Source organism: Cydia fagiglandana, chromosome Z (genome assembly GCF_963556715.1).
Source record: "Cydia fagiglandana chromosome Z, ilCydFagi1.1, whole genome shotgun sequence".
Taxonomy (NCBI): domain Eukaryota; kingdom Metazoa; phylum Arthropoda; class Insecta; order Lepidoptera; family Tortricidae; genus Cydia; species Cydia fagiglandana.
The window spans coordinates 19,463,960-19,488,691 of NC_085959.1; the positions used below are offsets into that span (position 1 = coordinate 19,463,960).

Genomic DNA, 24,732 nt, shown 5'->3' on the forward strand with positions numbered 1-24,732 from the left:
ACAGAATTTATCTATGGGGATAAACACAGGTACCTAAAATGATTCATAGGAACTGGATCGGAATATGAAGATAGAAAAAACACAAGTTGAATAAGTACTTTAACCATTCTATAATAGTAAGGTAAACTTAATCTATTATCGTTTACATATCACAAAAATACTTTCCGAATCATAGTTGCCGATTAGCGTATTTTATAATCCCATTGGTCCAAAAACAATTAAGTTATTCCTACCGCATCCATCTTTACAATAATACTGCCGCCCAATCTCGCGCTCTCTAACTAAGTTTTGAAGTATTTTTCTATTTTTTTTAATACGACTCCAATACAAAGTTCTATTAAAATATTTGGGCTTAACTGTCAACCAGAACTAACTGCGCAGAATAACAACATCAGACTTTGTAGGTACAATGTCTTGAAATTGGTCTGCTATTGAATGTACATGGTGACACCGAGTTGAGCCTAAAATTGGGTTACAGTTTATAAATACAACATCCTCATACAAGCCGAAACATCGCTACTGTGATTCGGAACGTTTAAACAGCAAGAGCCTTATCATATAGGATGTAACAAACTTAAGTCAATCGTGCTTTTGCTCTGTAGTAAATTATTTTACAGAATGTATGTTTCTTTTCATACATTGAACATTGCTTACATTTTCATTTGATTATTAGTACCTATAGGTACCGCTAGTAAAATAAGTAGGTATATAAAACTATTAGAATTAAGTTTTTCAAGAATGAACGCATTGATACATTAGGGGCTATTCATAAATTACGTCTTTTCAAATTAAGGGAGGGGGGTCTGGACATCGGATGATGGTAGCTTGACGTAAGAGGAAACGGGGTCATTGGAAGCATGATTTTTGGATGATTTTAGGGGGGGGGGGGGGTCAAAAATCGATGACGTAATTTATGGAGAGACCTACTAATAGTAGGTACCTATTAAATTCATAGGTTGTTATTAAACACAAAAAAAGTTCCATTTTGCAAAACGAGAAGAAAATATAACTTGATCGTATATATAGTAACAGCACCAGTCATGGGATATTTAAGAGGGAATTTGGAGTATTTGTGATATTTCCCTAATACATGTGAATGGTCTACCGCTTAGCGTATTGAAAGATGAAAGTCCTACCCGTCTTTCATGTTTCAGGCGTGTTGTATCAAAGATACTGCAATGAGTTTCCACATACTTAACAAATTAAAACTATGCTATTTTTCTCCAGTCATGGACACCAAAGCTCCAGTAATGGGCCCCCCAGTAATGGACACTGCTCTATCAGTATAAAATATTGAAATAGGTCATCAGATCTGGTCCATGTTATCATAATATTGCATTATCATCCGATTTGCATATTTAATTACGAATACAAAATTTCAACTCAATCGGAAAACGGGAAAGTGGCTCAAACTCGGCTACCAAGATTTGACCCACCCTAAAAAACGATATTAATTTATCCGAAGTCCGAGCATACCTCCTGGTTGACATATTTCGTAACTACATTTTACTTCTGTATTGTTTAAACATGAAATGATGGCATGGCAAGCATCATTATGTAAATTGCCCATTATAGGAGGTATGCAGTTTTACAGCTCCTATAATGGGATTGGGCCAAATACCACTATTTTTTTACATCTGTGGAGTCACAACATAGTATGTTGTATACCTTATCTCATGGTAAATGCAATTAACAAAACACATTCTAGTTTTCATCACGTATTAATTAATTAAAATTTAATAAATTAACTCATCTCTCTTAGCGAAGTTGTTAAGAATTCGTAGTGGTATTTTTTTTCAGTGACACGACAACCTTTGGGTTGACGCCAATTTCTTAAAAAACAACCAAATTTAATAAAAATTCAAACTGAAACAGCTCTAGGACTCTTATTTATGATAATATACAGGCAGTGTTTATAAACTACTTTTAGACACTTATTTTACAGGATTTGTGGTTTTTTGTCCCATTACTGGTTCCACGCCCATCATAGGGTACACTACTATATATACGTTTTTCCATAATTTTGAACTTGTCGACTAGACTACGAGTATGTACTTATAACAGTACACCAGTAATAGTAAAGGTTATGGTATACTTTTGGAATCTTTCGTAGCGCTATGAGGATTTCTGTGTTACTTGGATCCTATTTCTTTTTGAAGAGAGAGAGCGTCCACAGTGACTTAATGCCGAATCTTATGATTACCTATTGCTTGATATTACTAGACTATCAAGAAGATACTATTCGCCATGTCTAAGATCCTGCGCTCATTTGAGTACTCGTATTCCTACTTCGACCTTTGAAAATAAATAGTGCGATTACTTACTCAAACGTTAAATCTCTCATCATTATAATATTTATAATGAAAGCTACAGGCGACGGCTTGCGGTAATGTTAAATAAACCCTTCAATTAGTATGAATAAAATTCGCTATAAGTATATTCAACATTTTGATTATATTGTAATAAATACATAGGTACATGCTTACAACAACATGGCTTAGGTTACGGGTTACAGGAATCCATATAATAGGCTTCATTACCAAAATTCATAGACTTATATTATAGGTCTGGCAAAAAATGATACTAAATTTTATTTATAGCTTAATTACCTTTTACTCTCTAGGTAAAAGTTTATTTATGTAGATTGATAGTAAAGCCTGTATATGTATTGGCTCCATAACAATATATCAATTCGAAAACTTCAATGCTATCTAGAATTAAAACAATATCTATAGCAATATTTTTCAACTGCAACGTTGAGCATATCGCGCCGTTATTTCACGGAATTGAGATCAAAATAGTATTTCGTCTAACCCTAATTGAAATAAAAACATCAATTTCAGTCAGTTACAAAATAACTTTTGAGTCCTGACTTCTACGTACGACGGTTGACATCAATTGATTATATATGTAAATATGTATCATAGTGACTAAGTAAGTGGTTATAATTATTATTGTTGAGAAGGATATAGCTAGCATAGTTATGCCTCCGGGGTGCGCCGACCGGCCGGCTGCGGCCGCGTGCAAACCTAGTTAGATTTAATATGGCGCTGTAATATATGGGGATTATAAAAAGCACCTCAATCCTTAGTAACCGTTCGAAAATTCCCAATGGATAATTTATTACAATTTTGGTATATGCCAAACATATTAATGAAATGTTATTGTTACGATCCTAAAAAAATTCTGACATGTTAACAACTAACAAGTTTTGAAAAGTAGCTACAATCAAATGTCTTACAACGACACATTATCCGGATTAAAGTCTGCCCTTATAGTAATGCTTTGTGCATTCATCAAACATCAACAATTTTAAGGCCTAGGTATTATCCACATATTAAACATACCCCAAAGCATTTAGTCGTGAGAGGGGACTCTGACAAATTGCTTTTAATGCCTATCCTATCTTTAACTCTTATTTACTATTTTATAGAAAAGTGTAAGTTAATAGCAGTATAAAATTTTTCGAAAAAATTATTGATACTAACAAATGCTTTGCGAGAACAAAACACGAACTGACTTTCCAGCAATACAGACCAAAAACCAAATTATAGTTAGGTACACCAAATACTAATAAATAGCCGAGGTTATGATACTCGAAGAAGGTGAATATCATGTTAAAATTATAGCTTAAATGGCTAGCTGTCTGTAGGTAGGTATACATTTCCAAGTTTTATTTGAGTGGTGAGAAGAGTAATTATGTAACCAAATAAAATTTCTATATCTCCGACACCGGCCAGTTCATATCTAATTAAGTAATTACCCATTAAAATTCTATCTAATGATTTTCAACATAAAGTCTTGTCAAGATATGTTTATATTTAATATGCTACTGAAATAGTTAATGTCATAGCATAATCAGTTCTCGATTTAGATAAAATAACAGTCTAATGTTACGAGGGAAGGTATATAAGTGGAGTAAGTACTTAGTTTATTAATTATGAACAAGTGGGGAGCTGTTTAATTAATATCTGACTAGGTATTATTAAATTGGAGAGATTCTATATTCTTAAAAATAAATATATAGGTACTTAAGTCGTGAAAAAGTACTTACGGAATGTAGCTTTATTCAACTTAAAATAAGTGTAAGTATTATTGTTGTACACTTCGACCGAGGTATATGTATGTAATCAAAATCAAACATCAGTAACTGATTATTTTAACTCATTCCCGACCCATAAATAGGTAGTATTAATAACATTTTCATAAACAATATTACAATACATTATATGAGAACCATCAGTCTTATAGATGTCCGCTTTCATATTTCATATTTTCACATAAGTGGAAAGATAAGATAACTCCTATTTGAAGAGTTTACCGTGTACATCTCGTCAATTGCAGTTACATCAATTTCGAAGTTCGCGATATATCCTCCTCCTTACCTATCCCGTTTATTAAGATTAGAATTTTCCATACAATTCAAACCCCAAAAGTAGTTGTATTAAACTTTTTCTTCCGGAATGTTAGGGTTCCTATGTTATCTAATATTGTGCTACAATAATATGTACATATAGTAGGTTTAGTAAGGAACACAAATGTATGGAACAGCATGCACTTTAGTCTCGGGCGATGCCGCTTGGCACGATTGTTCCTTAGGTCAAACAATGTTGATTTGGCCCAGTAGCCGGGAGATCGTACCATGCAGACCCCCCAAAAAGGAGGGGTGAAAGGGTCGGCTCCCCAGGTCCAATCTATGTTATATTCCTTCCTAGTCTTATCAACTAGGGCAAGTTATATATCATTTTCGTATAATTTAGAGACGAGGAATTCATTTTTTATTTAATGCAAATCGCCACACTGTGATTGTAACATCCAAAATTGTCTAAAAAAATTACATAACATTATCATTTTTTGTACAAAAATATTTTTTTTGTATGGAAAGGTATAATAATTATTTCGAAAATGAATTCCCTATCCCTAAATTATACGAAAATGATATATATAACTTGCCCTATAGTTCTTTTTTTTAGCATTAGAAAGAACTCCACAGAAGCAAGCGTGCAGTTTTTATCAGGCTCTTTAATTGTTAATAATTATTGAATTATCTAATGTAGCATGGTCAATACATATAATCTACTTCAAATTATTACCGCTAAAAGTGCCGGATTTGGAACCACAAGCTTACTTCTGCGAAGTTCTTTCTAATGCTTAAAAAAACGGACATAGTTGCTAAGACTAGGAAGGAATATAGCATATATGGAATATAGCACCCCTTTTTGGGGGGTCTGCATGGTATGGTCCCCCGGCTACTGGGGCAAATCAGCTTTGTTTGACCTAAGGAACAATCGTGTCAAGCAGCATCGCCTGAGACTAAAGTGCATGCTAATTACCTTACTCAACCTACTAATAAATGACACTATAATAGCTCTGATTTAATTTTGGAGGAAAAAAGTTAGCACACTACTTTGAGGTTGTAACTTTTCTAATGTAATACGAGTAAACTAAACGTGGTATCGCGGACACGTATAAAATTGATAGGAAAATATGGGATTCAACATTTAACACGAGTTTCTGATAAACATTTTACAATTAATTTAACGTCATGTTAAATTAAACTAAACTAACAATAATATGATTAAATAAATTATTAGGTGTATTATTCCTTTAAAACTATAAATTTCACTTTAAGTAACGTATTAACTTATACAATAACTGTATAGTATGTAACTTGTAGTATTTGTTAAAATATCACATTATCAGTTGTGAAAATACTTTCCTAGATAAATTGGCAAACACATAGAAGTATGTAACGGTTTCACATACATTACGTAATATATAATGTAGAAAACTAGGTTCATTTTGTAAAGGATAAAATCAACTACAAGTGTAAATAGGTACCTATGATATATTTGGTTGTTTTTTTTTTAATTTTCTAAGGTAGCGTAAAGATGCAAAATTATTAAACATGTAAAAAATATGACAAATAAATTACAAAGATTTCAAAGTAACTCTACGCAAGTAATCACTTTTGAATGGTTAGAGCGGCCAAATTCTTCTGCGTGATACCTACATACTTGAGCGTAGGTATGCATGTATGCGTAGCTCTATAATCGCAGAAAAACGTTCTTTAAGTAAGTAAGTAACACTTCATTGTACGGAAGAGATGAATACAGGTACATCAGATAGAACATATAAATAAGGTCTACAAAGCCGAACATAAATATATTAGCTTAGTAGCTTTCCGCGGACATATTTGGCCGCGCAGGCCTTTTAAGTATCTAATAGAATGCATTTAAAATTGCCGTCAGAAAATATTCGACGTGACTATGATATTTTAGTTATAATAACGTCAACAATTTAATGATCAATCAACTTTATACCTAATAGCAATTTCTAAAATAAAATGGAATTATGCATTATTTTAATACGTTTCAAAAATATTCTTTCAATTTAAGATCACTTCAACGAGAATAAAAATAATTTTACTGTGCGTATGATAGATAATATTATAATGAATTAACAATAAAATGAGTTAACAACTATGGTCCAATGGTATTCCTTTAGCTAGTTTAGCTAATCACATGACTCGTGAGTTCGGAAGAACTTACAATCGGTTTTACTGAATATTATGTGACTGTGACCATAGTTACGATTATTAAAAAAAATAGTTTAGATTAAATACTTTCAATTTATCAACCAAAGTAGTGAGTATTATACAAGTCTTGTCAGTCCGACGTACAAATGTCCAGCAATTAAATAAAACTGGATTTGATTTAAACTTATTCGGACTGCCAAGAGAATGTTGATAATAAATCAAAACTTTAGTTTTGTGTTAGGTATTTATATTTGTAAGATATAATGTATAAAATATAAGCATAATACTCTTATACATTTCTTAAAACTTTCAATAAACAATGTCATTAATGTATATTTAAAATAAAACAGTTTTTTGGAACAATTAATTGGAAAGATAGAAATTTGATATGTTTCAAGAGGAGTGGCTGGTTGATTGAAAAAAAATCCCTGCCAGATATAATACATTATGCCTGCTAAACTAAAACTATGATATTTAAGGGCAATCATAGGTGGACTTTAGAGATCACCATGACAACTACCTATGGCAATTTTGTCAATACATGTCAATACGAAATAATATTACTTATAATGGTATACATATATTTGTACCTATATAAGTACAGAACATATCATGACATTAATTATGTATATCAAATAAATAGTTATAATATAAAAACGGCCCATGTATAAGGTGATCTAGTAGGCGACAATTTCTTTATATTTATCTTATTAAATTGAATCATATGAGTAATGAATAATACCAATCTTCATACAAAGACGTAATATTCCTAAGAATAGTACATTACTACAGAGGCCGGGACGAAAGGGGTTGCCGGCCGAAGACATATAGAGCCGAGCGAAGCGAGGCCGGATAGGTCTGAGCGCGGGCAACCCCATTTCCCGCCGAGGTATGTATAGTGCTTTTCTCAAACATGCAATGAAATAAATAAAATAAAAAATCCACGAAACCCAAGTTTTATTTATAGAAAAAACTAAAAGTAAACTACACCCAAAATATAACCAACACGTACCTATATCATTATCAATTTATCACGCGTATGTTTTACACGAGTCGCAAATATACTACTCGTATATTTTCATGTATCTTTGATTTTTTCGCCTTGTATCCGTCTGACTGTCGTTTTCGTCACATAAGTTTACATAGTCTTTCATGTTGATATCATGTTTCACATACATCGTTGCTTTATGCATGGAGTAAATAAGTATAATTTCCACAGTGTTGACGAATTTGACATTCATTTAAAATATGCCACAAAACTGTTTCTAATAAACTGTAAGCCATTTTTCTTAGTTTCTCAAATAATAAAATTGCCATAAGCAACCATATACATACTTCGTCTTTGACTTGGCGGCAGAGGCAGCAAGTTATTTAAAATCAATTCTGCTTACGCTGCCAATTCCAACACCTACGATTACAATTAATATTAATTTCATTATTTCGTCGGAACTCATATTAAAGTCAAAAAATCAACAACGCACCATAAATCCAATAAAACAGAATTAATATTTTTCAACTTTACCTCCATAACAATTTAAAAAATATAACTACGCGTGTTTGAGTAGACCTTTTTACCGCTAGCGTTTAGATGAAATATTTTAAATGTTTTTATTTGTGTAGTTAAATTTATAATTTAAAATTATAAAATTATAGAATTTATTATTTATTAAGTTCATGTTGATTTTATACAAATAAAACTGCAAATTATAGCAAACATTGTTTTTTGTTTTTTTTTATAGGCGTAGTGGCAGAGTGTCATTACGAACCATAAAGCAAATACTGCCTCTAGTTTTTTTTAATGGATGAATGCCACGATGCTGTGTCACAAATATCTGTGAAATGAAAATTAAAAAAGAGGACTTTGCCGGCCTAGGCCTGCAAGATGTGTATGAAATTCCATTAACGACCTTTTGTCCTAGCCGCACCTGAAACGTCATACTTCGCAGCCTATTATAAGGAACATAACATCAATATTTCATTGCATGTTTGAGAAAATAGTTTTACTTGTACATAGCGTTGTCCCAAAGCGCCGTAGTAAGATATTATTTTGTATTTTAGGTTGAACATATTTTATTTTGTGTGGAGATTGGCAGTCATCATAATATATATCCACTTCAGCCAACATTTTCGTGACAACATTACCTTTTTCCTAAAGTAATAAAATCTTTATACATACATTTATTATTTTATACTGATAAAAATTTCAATTTGTGTAGACCTTTTTAACAGCTGTAGCTAATGACTCTTTTACCATTTTGGCAGATGTTTGAAACAGCTACAATCAAATATTATTAAAAATTGTATAAAAATAATATTGGAGACTTTTTGAGAAAACTTAATTCAAACAGGTACGAAGACACGGAATTATTTCTGCCCTTTCTGGTCTGCTCTGGTTAGGACAAGAACACTTATTTTTATTATTAGTATAAAACTGGGATAGTGTACTTATGAACCGCGCTGACAAAGTGGTGAAATTAAATCTATAAAACATTTATGGGTAGGTATACCAGAGCTGCTATCTAGTATGAGTTGCGGTTACGTGCGCGACTCCATACATTTGGCGCAACTACATGTACCTATGGACTCGCGCGCGAGAATGCAATTTATGCTAAGACCGTCAAATACCTCATTTACACGTAGATAGGTATAACCGCTTTGATTAATTTTAGGTTTGGATGCAACATAGCCTTTTGTAGAGAAACATCGGAGACGTAACCTTGTGATAAAAATCTTTGACTGGTAATAAAACGTAATTTTCAATAATTTCGTTTACATCTTACTTATTTCAGTAATTGACGACAAGGAGTCAGCTATACGTTACACGTACTTGGTATAAATGCGACCCTGTCGTTAGTTACTGAATTATTAAGTAAGGTGTGTGAAGCGCTTAACTATTATAGTTATAGTCATCTTGTCACGTTTGACCAGACTAGCACAAATGAGGAGACCTTATACCTATCCTTAATTTGCGATCCCAAATGATTTCCCCAGCACATATTTAAGCTGCGTCAAAATCACAGTATTTATAAGTTGCAAGTATGAGCAACTGTAATCGCGGCTGCGCAGCAACATATTGAAACTGTCTGTAAGCGCCTAACGTAACCCAAAGCTGAAATCCGCCTTATTAGTTCGCCTCACAGTTAACGCATGTAAGGCTGCCCACTACATAGAGGTGCTCCTGTAATAAGCGTATAAGAGAACCACCACTTATTGCAGTTCTGTCCACGTTTATTACGATCTTTACATATGTATATAAGTTTCTTTTTTATTTTCCTAATTAAAAAAGAAACTCAACACCGCAATGATGTGCGCGGTGCCGTGCGGCGGTGGTATATGCATCGTAAAAGAGTAGGTACCAGTAAGTGGTAGGTAACTGTGTAAAAACAGATCCCATGATTTGTTTTGTAACAGGTCAACATGTGTTATAAAGTAACAATAAGAAGACTATAGAATAGAATGGCGGTGGGTAAAGAAATATGTTTTTGGGGGTGATAAACATTTCTAGTTGTCCCAGGGGTCGAGGTCGGGCTCTGTGTAGGCCCACGGTACCCGCGAGGACGTGTGCGAGGAGGTGCTGTTGGTCTTCGCGTTGTACCTGCAATATGGTGCAGACTCGCGTTAAAAGTAATATAACTAGGTAAGTACCTACACAAATATTATTGTTTCCTATTAACAAAACATCAATGGTGTTTTTTTATGCGCTTATTAATGTAAAAAAAAAACTACCAATAGTTAGAAAAGATAAACCCAGGTTCTGTAAAAACTTGGCGTAAAAAACTCATAGCACAGCATAGGGCGCTCACCGAGATTCGACTTGTTTGTAGGCGCCGGCGGGGCGGATGGAGCCCGCGGGCGGCGCCGGCTCCAGGTCCGCCGTGTGCCACGCCAGCAGCGGATCCGGGAAACTGTCAACAAATGGCATGATTGATATGAGCAAATAATATTTAATAAAAAAAATTCTCAATATGTGCAGGAATAATAATGCTTATGGCTATAAAACTTTGACCGCCGTTGTACTGTATACAAGACAACGATAGAGCGACATGCTGGCGCCGCCGTCTTATACACAAGACACAAATTCAGTCATTCTGAAAATGTTAATTTAATAAAAAAATTAATTCGTCTTTTATACTCTTGTTAAAAATTAAGATCTTTATTTTTTCTGATAATTACAGTTTTGCATGCAAATAATAGTACTCACTCGAGATTGCCGTAGAGTCCGCTATTGCCGTCACCCTCGAATATGTTGCGGTCGCCGAGCGGACGCGGCTGGTGCGGCGCGGGCGGAGGCAGCGTGGTGCGGTCCAGCGGGCTCGGCGTGGGCGGCGACACCGCCGGCTCCTCCGTTTTCGTCTCTAACAAGGAATTCTTGATGCCATACTTAAAGTACACCACCAGTCCTAGAACATATTCAAAGAGAAGGTTTTCAAATCGAAACGCTAAAAAAAAGTGGTATATTATTCCACATGTTTAAATTCTAGTACATTTCTCTGCCGGATGAAGCTGTGAAAGAATAGGGTATTTTCCTACTAGTCAAATCAGTTACTTTTTTATAACTGTCAAAACGATTTTCTAATTGTTAGCTTTCGAATCTTTGGCGTTAGACGGTTACATTATCGATGTAGGTATATAGGTACATACCTACAGTAAATATATGCCTCAGCTTAATAAGTACGCCTAATCTAGTGTGGCTATGCTGGGTGGTTTACGCCAGGAATAAACGAACATGTAACAAACTGTTTATTGTTAAATAATTCGCGGTCAGCTGTCGTCAAACAAAAAACTGTCAAACTTTCTATATACAAGTATAGGTAAGGTATTAAGCAAATTATGACGAACTGTGATTGCTGATTGTTTGTGCCCTATAAGTTAGGAATCACGGAGGCAGGCATCCGCGCCCGTACGCTTTGCGGGACTGGATCCGATTATCCTTTTGGCAAACGCTTTACGAATAAGTCTTACCTATGATCATCCACACGGTAAAGCGGACGAGAGTCAGGATGGACAGGTTGAGGATGAGATAGATGTTGACGATGATCGCGGTCGCCGGGACGAACGGCAGCGCAGGTGTCGAATACACCAGTTGTGCGCTGTGCGGACCAAATAACAATTATAAGTTTTTGAAATGCAGTGGCGTAGCTAGGCGTGGGCGAAGTGACCGCGCGCGATGTCTGCCCCTTCGGGCACAGTGAAAGAAAAGGGCGTCGCAGATGCGACTTCGCCCACGGCTAGATTCAGTGGCGTAGCTAGCATGGGTGGCTCCCGGGGCGGACCGCCCCCCCCCCAGCTACGCCACTGGCTAGATTAGTTCACGCTACGCCACTATAGAAATGGTCACGATTTATTGACCGAGCGAACACGAATCGTTTTAGTTTCAGCTTGGGCAATAATGATTTCGTATATCCGGCTGTCCTCCTGACATTACTCAACACATTGTCGAAAAATTTAGTGTGCAAAAAAAAAAATCAAAAGCATTTATTTCGTTAAATCTAGACACGCGGCAGCGTGTCAAGCCAAGTTCAAGCAAAGGAACTGGCTAGCCAGCGCCAAGTGTAATATTACACGAACCACTTGGTGCCACTTATGACCCTTCTATAACTCAAAACATCTTTAACGTAAACACATAAAACTACGTGTGTTTAATTATATCCATAAGGACATCTAGAAGCCCAAATTTCATGAAGCTAGCTCAAACGGTTATAAAGATATGAAGGTCAAAAAGTCGTATATTTTAAGACTGACTGACATACCTATAGTACCTAAACCTAACCTACTTCCAGATGACCTAGAAGGATGAAATTTGGAATCCAGCTCAGTTATTGTGTGAAAGCGTAGGAAAAAATCTAAAAATAAAAAAAAGTTATAAAATAGGGGGGGTCCCCATACAAAAAAACCATTTTTTATTGTGACTGACATATAAGTACCTAAACCTAACCTACTTCCAGATGACCTAGAAGGATGAAATTTGGAATCCAGCTCGGTAATTGTGTGTAAGCGTAGGAAAAAATCTAAAAATAAAAAAAGTTAAAAAATAGGGGGGATCCCCATACAAAAAACCTGTAATACGCGCTAAACAACCGGCCAACGGTGTGTCGTTGGCGGCGCGCGGCACCACATAATTAATACAAAGAACAGAAGTAAAAAACATGCAGCGGAAACACAAGAAAAAACATTAAATCTCAATACCTGCCTAGTTTTCTTTACAAAAAGTATTGATATCCCATCAAAAACATAAATGTAAAAAAGGAAAGCCAAGTTCAATACAAAAATTATGCTTGGCTGTGGGGTTCGCCGAAAAAAGAATTCAGATCTAAATGAGTGCCAAGTTCTATGCAAAATCCAAATATGTATTTATAGGAACAAAATAACATTATAAACAAGTATTAAACTCTATTTCTTTGCTTTATTGGATACCTATAACAATTGCTGTTATTTAAAAAAAATGTGAGATCTTAAAGTAGGTTAGATTTGGCTTGGCCAGTTTTTATCAGAATTACAAAATATATATGTTGAATAACTTTATAAAATGACTGATGTAATGAAAACTGGCCAAGTCAAATCTAACCTGCTTTAAGATCTCGCATTTTTTTTAAATAACAGCAATTGTTATAGGTATCCAATAAAGCAAAGAAATAGAGTTTAATACTTGTTTATAATGTTATTTTGTTCCTATAAATACATATTTGGATTTTGCATAGAACTTGGCACTCATTTAGATCTGAATTCTTTTTTCGGCGAACCCCACAGCCAAGCATAATTTTTGTATTGAACTTGGCTTTCCTTTTTTACATTTATGTTTTTGATGGGATAGTATACAACATAACACATTAATGGTTGGGACTTCCTAGTAAGTATGTATCCCATCAAAAACATAAATGTAAAAAAGGAGAGCCAAGTTCAATACAAAAATTATGCTTGACTGTGGGGTTCGCCGCAAAAAGAATGGAGATGTAAATGAGTGCCAAGTTCTATGCAAAATCCAAATATGTATTTATAGGAACAAAATAACATTATAAACAAGTATTAAACTCTATTTCTTTGCTTTATTGGATACCTATAACAATTGCTGTTATTTAAAAAAAATGCGAGATCTTAAAGCAGGTAAGATTTGACTTGGCCAGTTTTCATTACATCAGTCATTTTATAAAGTTATTCAACATACCGGGTGTGGCCTGTAACATGAGCAAATAATTAAAACATAGATTGTACTCCTCAAACGGTGACACTTTTGTTCAACAACTTTTAAAAATTATGAAGTATTTAGACTCCCTATTTTTCATACAAAATAAATATTATATTCAATGGACGCTATTGCCACGCCATTATCATTGTGATTGACGTTGCTTGTCACGCCTTAAACATAACAAAATTCGCAATGCATTGCGTCTTACAATAAACTTTAAAGTGTATTAAAAATCAAACCACAAGTAATTTTTAAAAGTCGCTGAACAAATGTTGGTCAATATGAGGAGTACAGCCTACGGTTAAATTTTTTGCTCATATTACAGGCCACACCCGGTATATATTTTGTAATTTTGATAAAAACTGGCCAAGCCAAATCTAACCTACTTTAAGATCTCGCATTTTTTTTAAATAACAGCAATTGTTATAGGTATCCAATAAAGCAAAGAAATAGAGTTTAATACTTGTTTATAATGTTATTTTGTTCCTATAAATACATATTTGGATTTTGCATAGAACTTGGCACTCATTTAGATCTCCATTCTTTTTGCGGCGAACCCCACAGCCAAGCATAATTTTTGTATTGAACTTGGCTCTCCTTTTTTACATTTATGTTTTTGATGGGATATCAATACTTTTTGTAAAGAAAACTAGGCAGGTATTGAGATTTAATGTTTTTTCTTGTGTTTCCGCTGCATGTTTTTTACTTCTGTTCTTTGTATTAATTATGTGGTGCTGCGCGCCGCCAACGACACACTGTTGGCCGGTTGTTTAGCGCGTATTACAGGTTTTTTGTATGCCCCGCCCCCTATTTTTTCGCTTTTTTTAGTTTTAGATTTTTTCCTACGCTTACACACAATTACCGAGCTGGATTCCAAATTTCATCCCTCTAGGTCACCTGGAAGTAGGTTAGGTTTAGGTACTATATGTCAGTCACAATAAAAAAGAGATTTGTATGGGGACCCCCCCTATTTATTAACTTCTTTTTGTTTTTAAATTTTTTCCTACGCTTACACACAATAACCGAGCTGGATTCCAAATTTCATCCTTCTAGGTCATCTGGAAGTAGGTTAGGTTTAGGTACTTATATGTCAGTCACAATAAAAAATGTTTTTTTTGTATGGGGACTGGCTAGCCAGTTCCTTTGCTTGAACTTGGCTTGACACGCTGCCGCGTGTCTAGATGATACCTGTGACAGGAAGCCCCGCTCTTCTACATTTGTCTAGTACATTTGTACACAGTTAACGACAATAAAGTCTAACATTGTGCAAACGGCTATTATTTTAAGTACTTAAAACAAAATAATAACTTACGTAATATTATTATAATATTTCAATATTTGTATTATTATTAACATTTTAAATTCTACTTTATATTCAAACAAAAGAGAAAGAAGTGATTAGTTTACAATGCATGTATGTGTATGTGTGTGTGCGTGTGTGTGTGTGTGTGTGTGTGTGTGTGTGTGTGTGTGTGTGCGTGCGTGCGTGTGTATGTGTGTGTGTGTGTGTGTGTGTGTGTGTGAGTGTGTGTGTATTGTCAGTTACTTACTAACGTACTCATCATCCTAATAGAATTTCTGTTTCGTCGTATGTTACATTTTTTAACCAATTTATTACGGCTATTTTACATTCATACCAAGGTAAACAGTAGATATTAATTTTTTCGTTTATCATATTATAAAGGTGTATTGATAATGCCTGATATTGTCTTCTTCCAAATTTAGATTTACAGAGCACTGGAGGGATAACAGTTTTTTTACGTCTACGTGATAAGATCGTTGTGTCAAACTTTACAGTTTTATGTACTCGTAATACCGCCGCTGTAATATATAATTTTCTCATAGTAAGCTGTTCACTAATTTTATAAAGTTCTTGCGTTGGATAGCGATATGGTTTTTGGTGCATAACTTTTAGAAGACATCTTTGACTTCGTTCTACTTCTAAAAATTTACTCTTACTTGCACCACCCCATACAGTAATACAGTAATTCATGACTGACTGTGCTAGAGCTACGTAGATTTGTGACAGGAGCGATTTAGTAGTAATATACCTAAGTTTTTTGAAAATCCACACCAGTTTTCTAATTCTGTTACCGACATACTCAATTTGTTGATGCCAAGACAAACGCTGGTCAATTATAACACCCAAATATTTTGTTGTTTCAGCTTTAATTATCTGTGTGCAGCTACATTCATTATTAATTTCAGGGACATTTGTGCAGTTGTGAATCTTTAGTTTTAAATTACTACTTGGTTGTGTGCTTTTATACTTGGAGAAACACATGTAACAGGTTTTTGCTGTATTGAGTGTAAGGAGATTATTTCTTAGCCATGATGATACCTTATTTAGACCAGACTCAGCTAGTTCATACACTGTCTTCCAAGATTTGCTTTCGAAAACAAGGACAGTGTCATCAGCATATGAGAATACATGGCCATTTTCTATTTGGAGGTCGGTCAAGTCATTAATGTATAACAGAAAGAGCGTCGGGCCTAAGACGCTTCCCTGAGGCACACCGTAGGTGACGTCTGTTTCCTGGCTTGTGTAATTACCAATTTTTACTTTTTGTGTTCGACCCTGTAAGTAGTCACTCAGCATTTCCAGTGGGGATCCTCTGATACCATTTTTTTCCAGCTTATGTATAAGTCTAGGGAGAGAAACTGTATCGAATGCCTTTTTCAAGTCCAGAAATACTGCCATGCATTTATTTCCCATATCAACCTGTTTACTTATTAGTGACGTAAGCGCTATAACTGCATCCTCCGTCGATCTGCCATTTCTAAACCCAAATTGAGTGTCCGAGAGAATATTAAATTTATTTAAGTATTTCATAAGTCTGTTATTTATTAATTTTTCAATGACCTTAGAAATGGCAGGCAGAACAGATATCGGTCTATAATTTGTTGCATTGTTTCTATAATATTTTTTTTTTGTACATTCAGTTACTTTATTGGAAATTCTGAGTATATCTTAATTCGTTTTGGTGTTTTGGTTTCGCAAGGTCTAACAGCTCATAGACTTTCTAACTTAATATGTCTATGGACTTACCGATTTTGCGGTTTCCTAGAAATAAGTAGGAGGATGACGAAGATAGCTAACATTAGAGCGGCCATGAGGAGCGCAGTGAAAGTAGAGGAGCCCGGGCTGCCGTAGGCTGCAAGCATATCCATCACCAGGATCAGCAGGTACATCACCCCCACTGCCTTGATCACGAACATACCTGGACAACATTACAAAATATTTACGATGTAGGGAACAGAATAGTCAAGATAAGGAGCATCATATTCGGCATCCTATATTAGGAAAAAGTAGGGGAAATTTTGAACCGAATTTTTTGTATGGTTATTAACCTACTTACATGACCTAATACTTTAAAAAAGAACTTATACGTCAAAAAACACCTCATTTTCCTAATCGGAACCTTGTAACTACTAAATACAAACCAATTAACTAACTAAAATTATGATTTCCTTAATATTGTAAAATTTTACAGCGAACTATCACCAATGATCGACATCTCCAACCTTAAGGCAACAGCGGTGATATTCCTACAAAAATAGGTGCTACCTAATGAACTTACCTTTAAATATGTACTACTCGTACTCATTGGGCAGTCTACTAATATCTTCCGAATTCAGTTTCGAAATGCCTCCTGCTAAACTTGTTAGGTATAGGGATACCTAACAAGTTTAGCAGCATACAGGGGTATGCTTTGAAACCGAGCATGTTACCAGTATGGTCAGTGGCGGGCCCAGCGTCCACCCAGGGGAAAACGCCGGGGCACAGGTAGGAGCGTGCCAGCAGCTGCCGCGACACCGCGTCCATGAAGCGGCGGAAGCGGCCCGGGTTGCTTGCCGTGCCGCCGGGCACGGCCCCTGCGACAATCGACCACTCATATGTACTCCTACTCCTAAATACTGAACCCGACACATTCACGCCCAAGATTTTTTGCTACCTATAGTTTGTTTATGTAGTAGGTTTCCATATAAATGCTGACTGACGCTGCGAATACCGATATTTTAGATCATGTTCATGGACATATAGGTAATCCACTTGATTTAATTAATGTTGAACTACATAATCTTACAATCTAAGGCGCTGGCCATTTTCTGTGGCATTAAAAAAGAAGCTCACCATAGAATTTATTCTCCGTGTGCGAATTCATGAGGAACGTGTCATCTCTACCAAATTCCTCGCTGTCGTCACCTGGCATCGTGTCATCGGAATCCGGGGAACTGTGAACACACTTGCATCGCTTAGCGATTACGAGAAATTTAGACAAACGTGTTTAAATATCGGCCGGCCTTTCGCTTGGCTTTACGTAAATAAGCATGGCAATAAATATTAGCAATTCGCTTGGCGTCGTGAGTGACGGTTACCTGCGGGTCACGCGGCGGATCATGACTCGCTGGTTCGAGGTGGTGATTTGGGTGTTGCCGCGACCCTGAAATACGGTACACATTTTGATCATATTCTACGATTGAAGATTTCATACTCATTTATTTTAAAACCCTAGCTTAAATTATTATCCAAAAGTTAAATGAAAATAATGAAAATATTATGTGAATACTAAGGGTAAATGTACCTATAATTTACTCATAATACTCAGCTAGACTTTATGAAACGTCAAAACGATTTGTTACTTTCAAGCAGCTTTCAAAGTTAGTACATGCCGTGAAGTCACAATGAATCGACGTCCTTTTAATAAGTTTTTGTCATTATACTCGTAGATAGGTAATTCGTATTGTAGGTAAACTAGAATTTTCAGAAAATAGTGTAGGTACCCAATTAGCGTGAGTTACTTATTTATAGCGATTACCTTCTCTAAATAACTCACGCTAATTGGGTACACTTTTATCTGAAAACACCCAAACATCTTTGACACTGATCTTGTTTATTTCATTATATTTAATTTCAAGACCGTTATGAGACAATTGAATTTATCCATAGGAAACAACCTTAATTGAAGACGCTGTTAGTTACAAATGGTTAATGATAATTAACCATTAACCATTTGTAACTAACCATTTGTAATTAACCATTTGAGTAGGATATCTATTGGAAAACAACGAACCTGAAATAAATGCTAATTAAGTGCGCTCTCTGCAAAAAGTTAATTATCAATATCATATATTAAGTATGTACACGTGGCAATGGGAAGAGCTCTGAAACTTAAACTTTCACTATGTTTACACGATATTTACTAAAACAAAGTCTATTTACGAGTAAATGAAGTGATTTTCAAGCTTATGTTATACCCCACGCGGTTAAGTTTCGTTTAAGTTAATAATCGGGAAGAGCTATCTCTAACGTTCATGTACCTAAATAATTAACAGCAAGTGAGGCGTCAAAATAGGTCGACTTCAAAGTATCGTTTGCCACGGCTAAAGCAGCAAAGCTACGCAAACTCAGTCGCAGAATATGTATGTACTATGTACAGGTATGTGCCGTATGAGTAGAGATTGGACGTTAAGGTATAATTATATATTCCTGGAAAATGCTCCGACCTATGCAAATAGTTTCGCTACCCGTGAGCAAAAAGCTATTTTAGAAACTCGTATGGTATTCATTTTATAAATAGTTATAAACTCAATAATATTCAAAACTTTTGCCTTTATAAACAAGATGAAACACATTTTGCATAAACACGAACAAATAAAGCGAATTGCCGGGAAGTGCGGAGACGGAGAGCGCAAAAAAAAAATAAGCAACCCGTTTCACTTGGGTGTGAAATGGGTTCTATATCGCTTCCTTTTATTCACTTACACCTTTGAAAATGGTATAAGTACTAAATAACGGTTATCAACGTGTAGATACCTAGTCGTATTTATGTTGTAATAAAGAGGTAGATAGGTATATATTCATCGTAGCGACTATCATTCATCATTCCTTCCATTCGCCGCTCTCGTTTCGATATGTATACTTACAGCGAAAGTGGTCTCCCTTTGGGCTGCAGCGGTGCCTTCAGGGTCGACGGGTGTGCGCAGGCTCTGTGGCAGCAGTTCGATGAGGTTGGTGTAGTGCGGCTGGTAGCGCAGCACCAGCACGCAGGTCGACACCAGCGTGTAGGCCAGTAGCGTGCCTGTCATCATAATGACGGCTAATTTACTTGATCATCCGGCCGTATAAACTTCAACTAGGCCTTATTTTTGTTAAATGTTTCTTATCTTGATGTGTAGCCAATTATTAGGCTTATTTGATAATTAGACTGACCAGTTTTGTACGTTAAGGAAATGTTACGAAACCTCAAACATGTTGTCATTTAAATGTTAGGTAACTTGGCGCAAAAGTTCAGGACGGGATGAGAATTATCAACGTCTCGTAAACTCCATGCGGTCGTGGTCGTGGTCGTGGTAAACGATGAGGGTGTGTGCGAGCTACGAGTATATACATAGATGTATACATATTATGTACCTGCTACTACGTATATTAGCAACTTCCACATATAGGTACAGCTTTGTTAAAAGCATACTTATTATTAAGTCTGATAAAAAAATATTCTATTCGTAGGTATTTTCGCCACGTAAAAGAATTATTGACCGCGAACCCGTGAAAGGCTTTAGGTGCAGGAAAAGCGCTGCGCAAACCAATTCTGAGTAATTTTGCTACACCGTAACATTAAGAATTAATAAACTGAGTGAATAGACTAAGTTCAGATGGGTGCATCGTTTTAATGAAACCGCGGAGGATACCGATGGAGTTTCTATGGCATTATTATTATTTAAAATCCTTCTTCCATTTTGTAAAACCAAACGGCATGTTTTAGGTTTACTAATGCACTCAAATAGTTGATAAAAATAAGTTTTTATGCACGCGACTGATTGTATAAATTTGCTCAGCAAGTAATATCTAAATACATCCACTAGATTATAGCTTAGTTTTGGACGTATACCTAAGTTTTACCTACCTACTTATACGTAAGGACTTATATCTAAGTGCCGCACCAATCTACAAGGTTTTTTTAAAACTACAAATATGTATAAGTATTTCAATTAATCCAGCTTTGATAATTCATTTGAAGACTAGTCACAATTTCCGACAGTGCAATCTTATTTGAACCTTAAATCGGAATACTAAAGTTGAAATTCTTAGCGCAGATGTTGTCGATAAATCGTAGGTACTTACTATACTGGAAAAGGGTTAAACTACCGCATAACTGCCAAATTAACAGTCCGAGTTAAGTGGCAAGGCTATTATCGTAGATATCTGCTGCGCCTGGCTGTATTGTGTTGGAACAAGCGTATCAGCATTATCTCTGAGTACATATAACAGGGATGTTGAATATAAATTATTTCACATGAAATAAAGCACCAGAATGGTTCTACAAAATTCCTAAACGGCCAGAACAAAGAACCTAAGTGTACTTAATTGAGAACAAATAAGTATGTATAAAAAGATCTTATTTCATCAGAGAACCCACTCGTGTTAAGTACCTACCTATAGTAAGTATGTGACATTTAGGTACCTACTAGGTCGTTTATGGATTTTTTTTTACATGATTGACTATAACGCGTAAAGCCTTGTTGAAAACTAGTACTAACTGGGACTTTTTGGTCAAATATAGTTTTCGCAAAGTACCTTATTAAAAATTAGTTTTCACTTATAATTAAAAACATTTTTTTGAAGAGAAAACCAGTATCGACTGTGAATAACACGTTATAAATACCTATAGGTGCGTTTTCACTTAGGCAATACTGAAAACTCGTTTTAACAAGAGAAAAATGCGTTTGCACTAAAAACAGGTTTTTACGGTGACGTATACATTGAACATAACATAATTTATTTAAAAACAAGTATTCCATGGTTAAATTCATATAAAGCAACGACTTAAAATAGGATTAAAGCATTAACTATTGATAAAGTTGTGTTTGTTTCAGGTGCAGCACTCTGCTCTCCCCTCTTACGTCAGTTAAGTGGGATTACGTAAACAAACGTTGATCCAGTGGCCTATTTTATAATGCTACAAGTTACAATTTACAAGCGGAAGTCTCTTTCTAACCCTATGTGTTAGAACGAGACTAGCTTTATAAAATAGGCCACAGATATCGTAAGACGTGATGCAAATAAATATTAAATGCAATAACCCTTTCAATGCGAATGACGTAACATCCCTCTGTAGAGATTAACTATAGCTGCCTACGGGCTACGCCGTAGCACATCGTAGCGCGAAACTTCACCGTGATAAGATATAAGATCATTGTAGCATGTAAAATTCACTGCATTTAGTAGGTATAAGTAATAAAGATATAGAAAATATGATTATGTGTGTAATACTTTTATATAAATATGTTTTTTAGTTTGTGTATGTATATGTAATAATTGTCAATTTATAAAATAAATGCGGGCTGGGACGCAATCAAATTGAAATGAATACAATATCGTATTTCAAAAATATTAATATGCCTACTTCTTGGTAGTAATATAATAACATATTGTGTCAAATTTACAAATATGACCACTCATGGCAATCGCCGCGCAATCGTAGCCAAGCGGTAAAAAAGAATGGCCAGTGCCGGTGCGGCCGTCGTTTCCGAGTTGATGCCTGCTGCTGTGCACACACTCACCGATGCTCATCATCTCGACGTGGACCTCGAGCTGTGTGAGCAGCGCGACGAGTGCGGCCGCCGCGCCGCCGCACACCGTCGCCAGTGCCGGCGTGCCCGTCGCCTCCGAGATGTTGCCTGCTGCTGTACACACACTCACCGATGCTCATCATCTCGACGAGGACCTCGAGCTGTGTGAGCAGCGCGACGAGTGCGGCCGCCGTGCCGCCGCACACCGTCGCCAGTGCCGGCGTGCCCGTCGCCTCCGAGATGTTGCCTGCTGCTGTGCACACACTCACCGATGCTCATCATCTCGACGAGGACCTCCAGCTGTGTGAGCAGCGCGACGAGTGCGGCCGCCGCGCCGCCGCACACCGTCGCCAGTGCCGGCGTGCCCGTCGCCTCCGAGATGTTGCCTGCTGCTGTGCACACACTCACCGATGCTCATCATCTCGACGAGGACCTCCAGCTGCGTGAGCAGCGCGACGAGTGCGGCCGCCGCGCCGCCGCACACCGTCGCCAGTGCCGGTGTGCCCGTCGCCTCCGAGATGTTGGCCAGCTTCCTGTACAACCATACAACGTACGTCAAAACTACAAGCTTCTTAGCCTTTGTTTGAAGCCCTACGCCTGATTAAGCATAGTTAGGTATTTCTCTTAAATATAATCCGTAGCCGTCTAGATCAAGGGGCTCAGAATAATAATCATTATTTCACCGTCATAAACAATATTCAATCTTAAATTATACAGGCTGGTTGTTACTTTTAATTTATAAAGGCTTTAGCTTTACAGAAAGAAATTGTTTACTAAACTTGTTTACTGAAATTCCTTATAAAAGGCTGAATAACAAAAGGGAGCGCCCGTCAGGGCTTCTATTTCTTTATTTCTTTCTTTCCCGTTTGCCAATCCAGACTCAAACAGAGCGCGTTATATTATTAAAAAACTCGATGTTTTATAGATGCGCATAGGCGCATGTGGAACCTAATTATGTTACCTACGGTAATAATTTTCTAGAAGGATAATACTATTTAGGACATTTACCAAAAACCGTCATTAACTTCTAGAACCTCATTCGGCTAATATGTAGGTATAAATACTCAGCAAATTAATTCCAGAATATCTTCTCGATTCGGGCAGAATTGCTTAAGGCTTAAGCATATGAAATAAATATTTACAGTCTAAGGAAGCGTAACAGAAAAGTAGATTGAAAAATCTTAAAAATTATGGAAGTTTGTGACCCAAAGACGGACATGTAATAAAGACAAATGAATTTTAACTCCGATACTACGGGGTCTAATCTAGAGTCAAACGTGAGTCGGACTTAAGAAAAAAAAAACGCGGTAGGGCTGTTTTAGGGATACAACCGTAATGGTTTACGTGAAGCCGCGCTACACGTAGGGCCGATGGCCCGAAGCATCCGCCAGTAGCTTTTTGAAACGCACGGCCGAAGGCAGAGTTGCGGGAGGTCAGTGTTCAAACAGAACAATTATAGTACTAGTCTGAATGCGAAGGTCGTACCTATAGATTACTGTAACGTGTGTGTGTAGATTGTTGTAACGTATAAGCGTCTGCAATTAAGCGTGAGCCGGATTTAAAAATAAGAATTGCGAATAAGCCCTATCAGGGCCACAACCGCAATTGATTTATGTGAAACATAGTGTGGACAGCTAGGTCGTTGGGCCGAAGGCCTGAAGCATTCAAGAGAGGTGCGCCTCCACACAAGGTCGAAGGATGAGCTTTAGGAGGTTAGTGCTCAAACAGAACAAATAATTGGTTTAAGTACGAGTAGCTAAATGAGAAGGCTGAACTGCCATATATCAGAGGGTCTACCGCGAACACCGAAGTTCGGAAATTGCGGGGATTTCTCTTTTACTCCAATGAAATCGTAATTAGAGTGACAGAGTGAGATGCCAGCAATTTGCGAACATCGAACAAAATTAAAGATAGCCAGCCATGTGAGGAAAAGTTGAATGAACAGTTGAATGTACTTATAAACTTCGCTTTGCTCGCTCGTTCGAAAATGTGTGCAGTACGGAACCCTTGGGGCGCGAGTTCGACTCACACTTGACCGGTTTTATTTTAATCAGTCTTATGTAGGTACAATAAAGTGTTACATACAACATATTTATTACTTAATTTATTTGGGCAAAGTTGATGTAGTTATTTGCTCAGCTTATGTCCATAATTACATCCATACGTCTATGACTTCCTAGAAAATCTGAGCGTGCTAGAGACTATCTTTGCCGATCTCCAATATTTCAATTAGCCCTCGCGTCTCGAGTGGTATGCACGGGGCGGACGAAACATAAGTAGGTAGGTTAAAAAGCTTATAGCGTAACGATATCGCATCGATGAATCAGGGGGAGCTTGATTGATGTCAGCTAGGCGTTAAGATAAGTAGTAGTATCCCTTTGAGGGATCTCTTCCAGTTAAAAACCTTTGAGTAGATGAGAGAAAAAAACCGGGCAAG

At 36.4% G+C, this 24,732-nt stretch overlaps 2 protein-coding genes across 2 annotated transcripts in view; both read right to left on the reverse strand.

Moving 5' to 3' along the window:
• LOC134679259 (uncharacterized) overlaps positions 1 to 24,732 on the reverse strand; it is a 452,522-nt gene that overhangs the window by 10,607 nt on the left and 417,183 nt on the right. The window lies entirely within an intron of this gene.
• LOC134679269 (cationic amino acid transporter 2) overlaps positions 87 to 24,732 on the reverse strand; it is a 60,036-nt gene continuing 35,390 nt past the window's right edge. Inside the window, exons 10-19 of the mRNA XM_063538165.1 lie at positions 22,704 to 22,828; positions 19,650 to 19,804; positions 18,102 to 18,166; positions 17,857 to 17,957; positions 17,454 to 17,597; positions 16,771 to 16,942; positions 11,501 to 11,628; positions 10,740 to 10,938; positions 10,342 to 10,443; positions 87 to 10,133 (exon numbers count right to left, since the gene is read on the reverse strand). Of these exons, the coding sequence (XP_063394235.1) occupies positions 10,040 to 10,133; positions 10,342 to 10,443; positions 10,740 to 10,938; positions 11,501 to 11,628; positions 16,771 to 16,942; positions 17,454 to 17,597; positions 17,857 to 17,957; positions 18,102 to 18,166; positions 19,650 to 19,804; positions 22,704 to 22,828 (1,285 nt within the window). The 3' untranslated portion in view covers positions 87 to 10,039. The remainder of the gene's footprint in view (positions 10,134 to 10,341; positions 10,444 to 10,739; positions 10,939 to 11,500; positions 11,629 to 16,770; positions 16,943 to 17,453; positions 17,598 to 17,856; positions 17,958 to 18,101; positions 18,167 to 19,649; positions 19,805 to 22,703; positions 22,829 to 24,732) is intronic.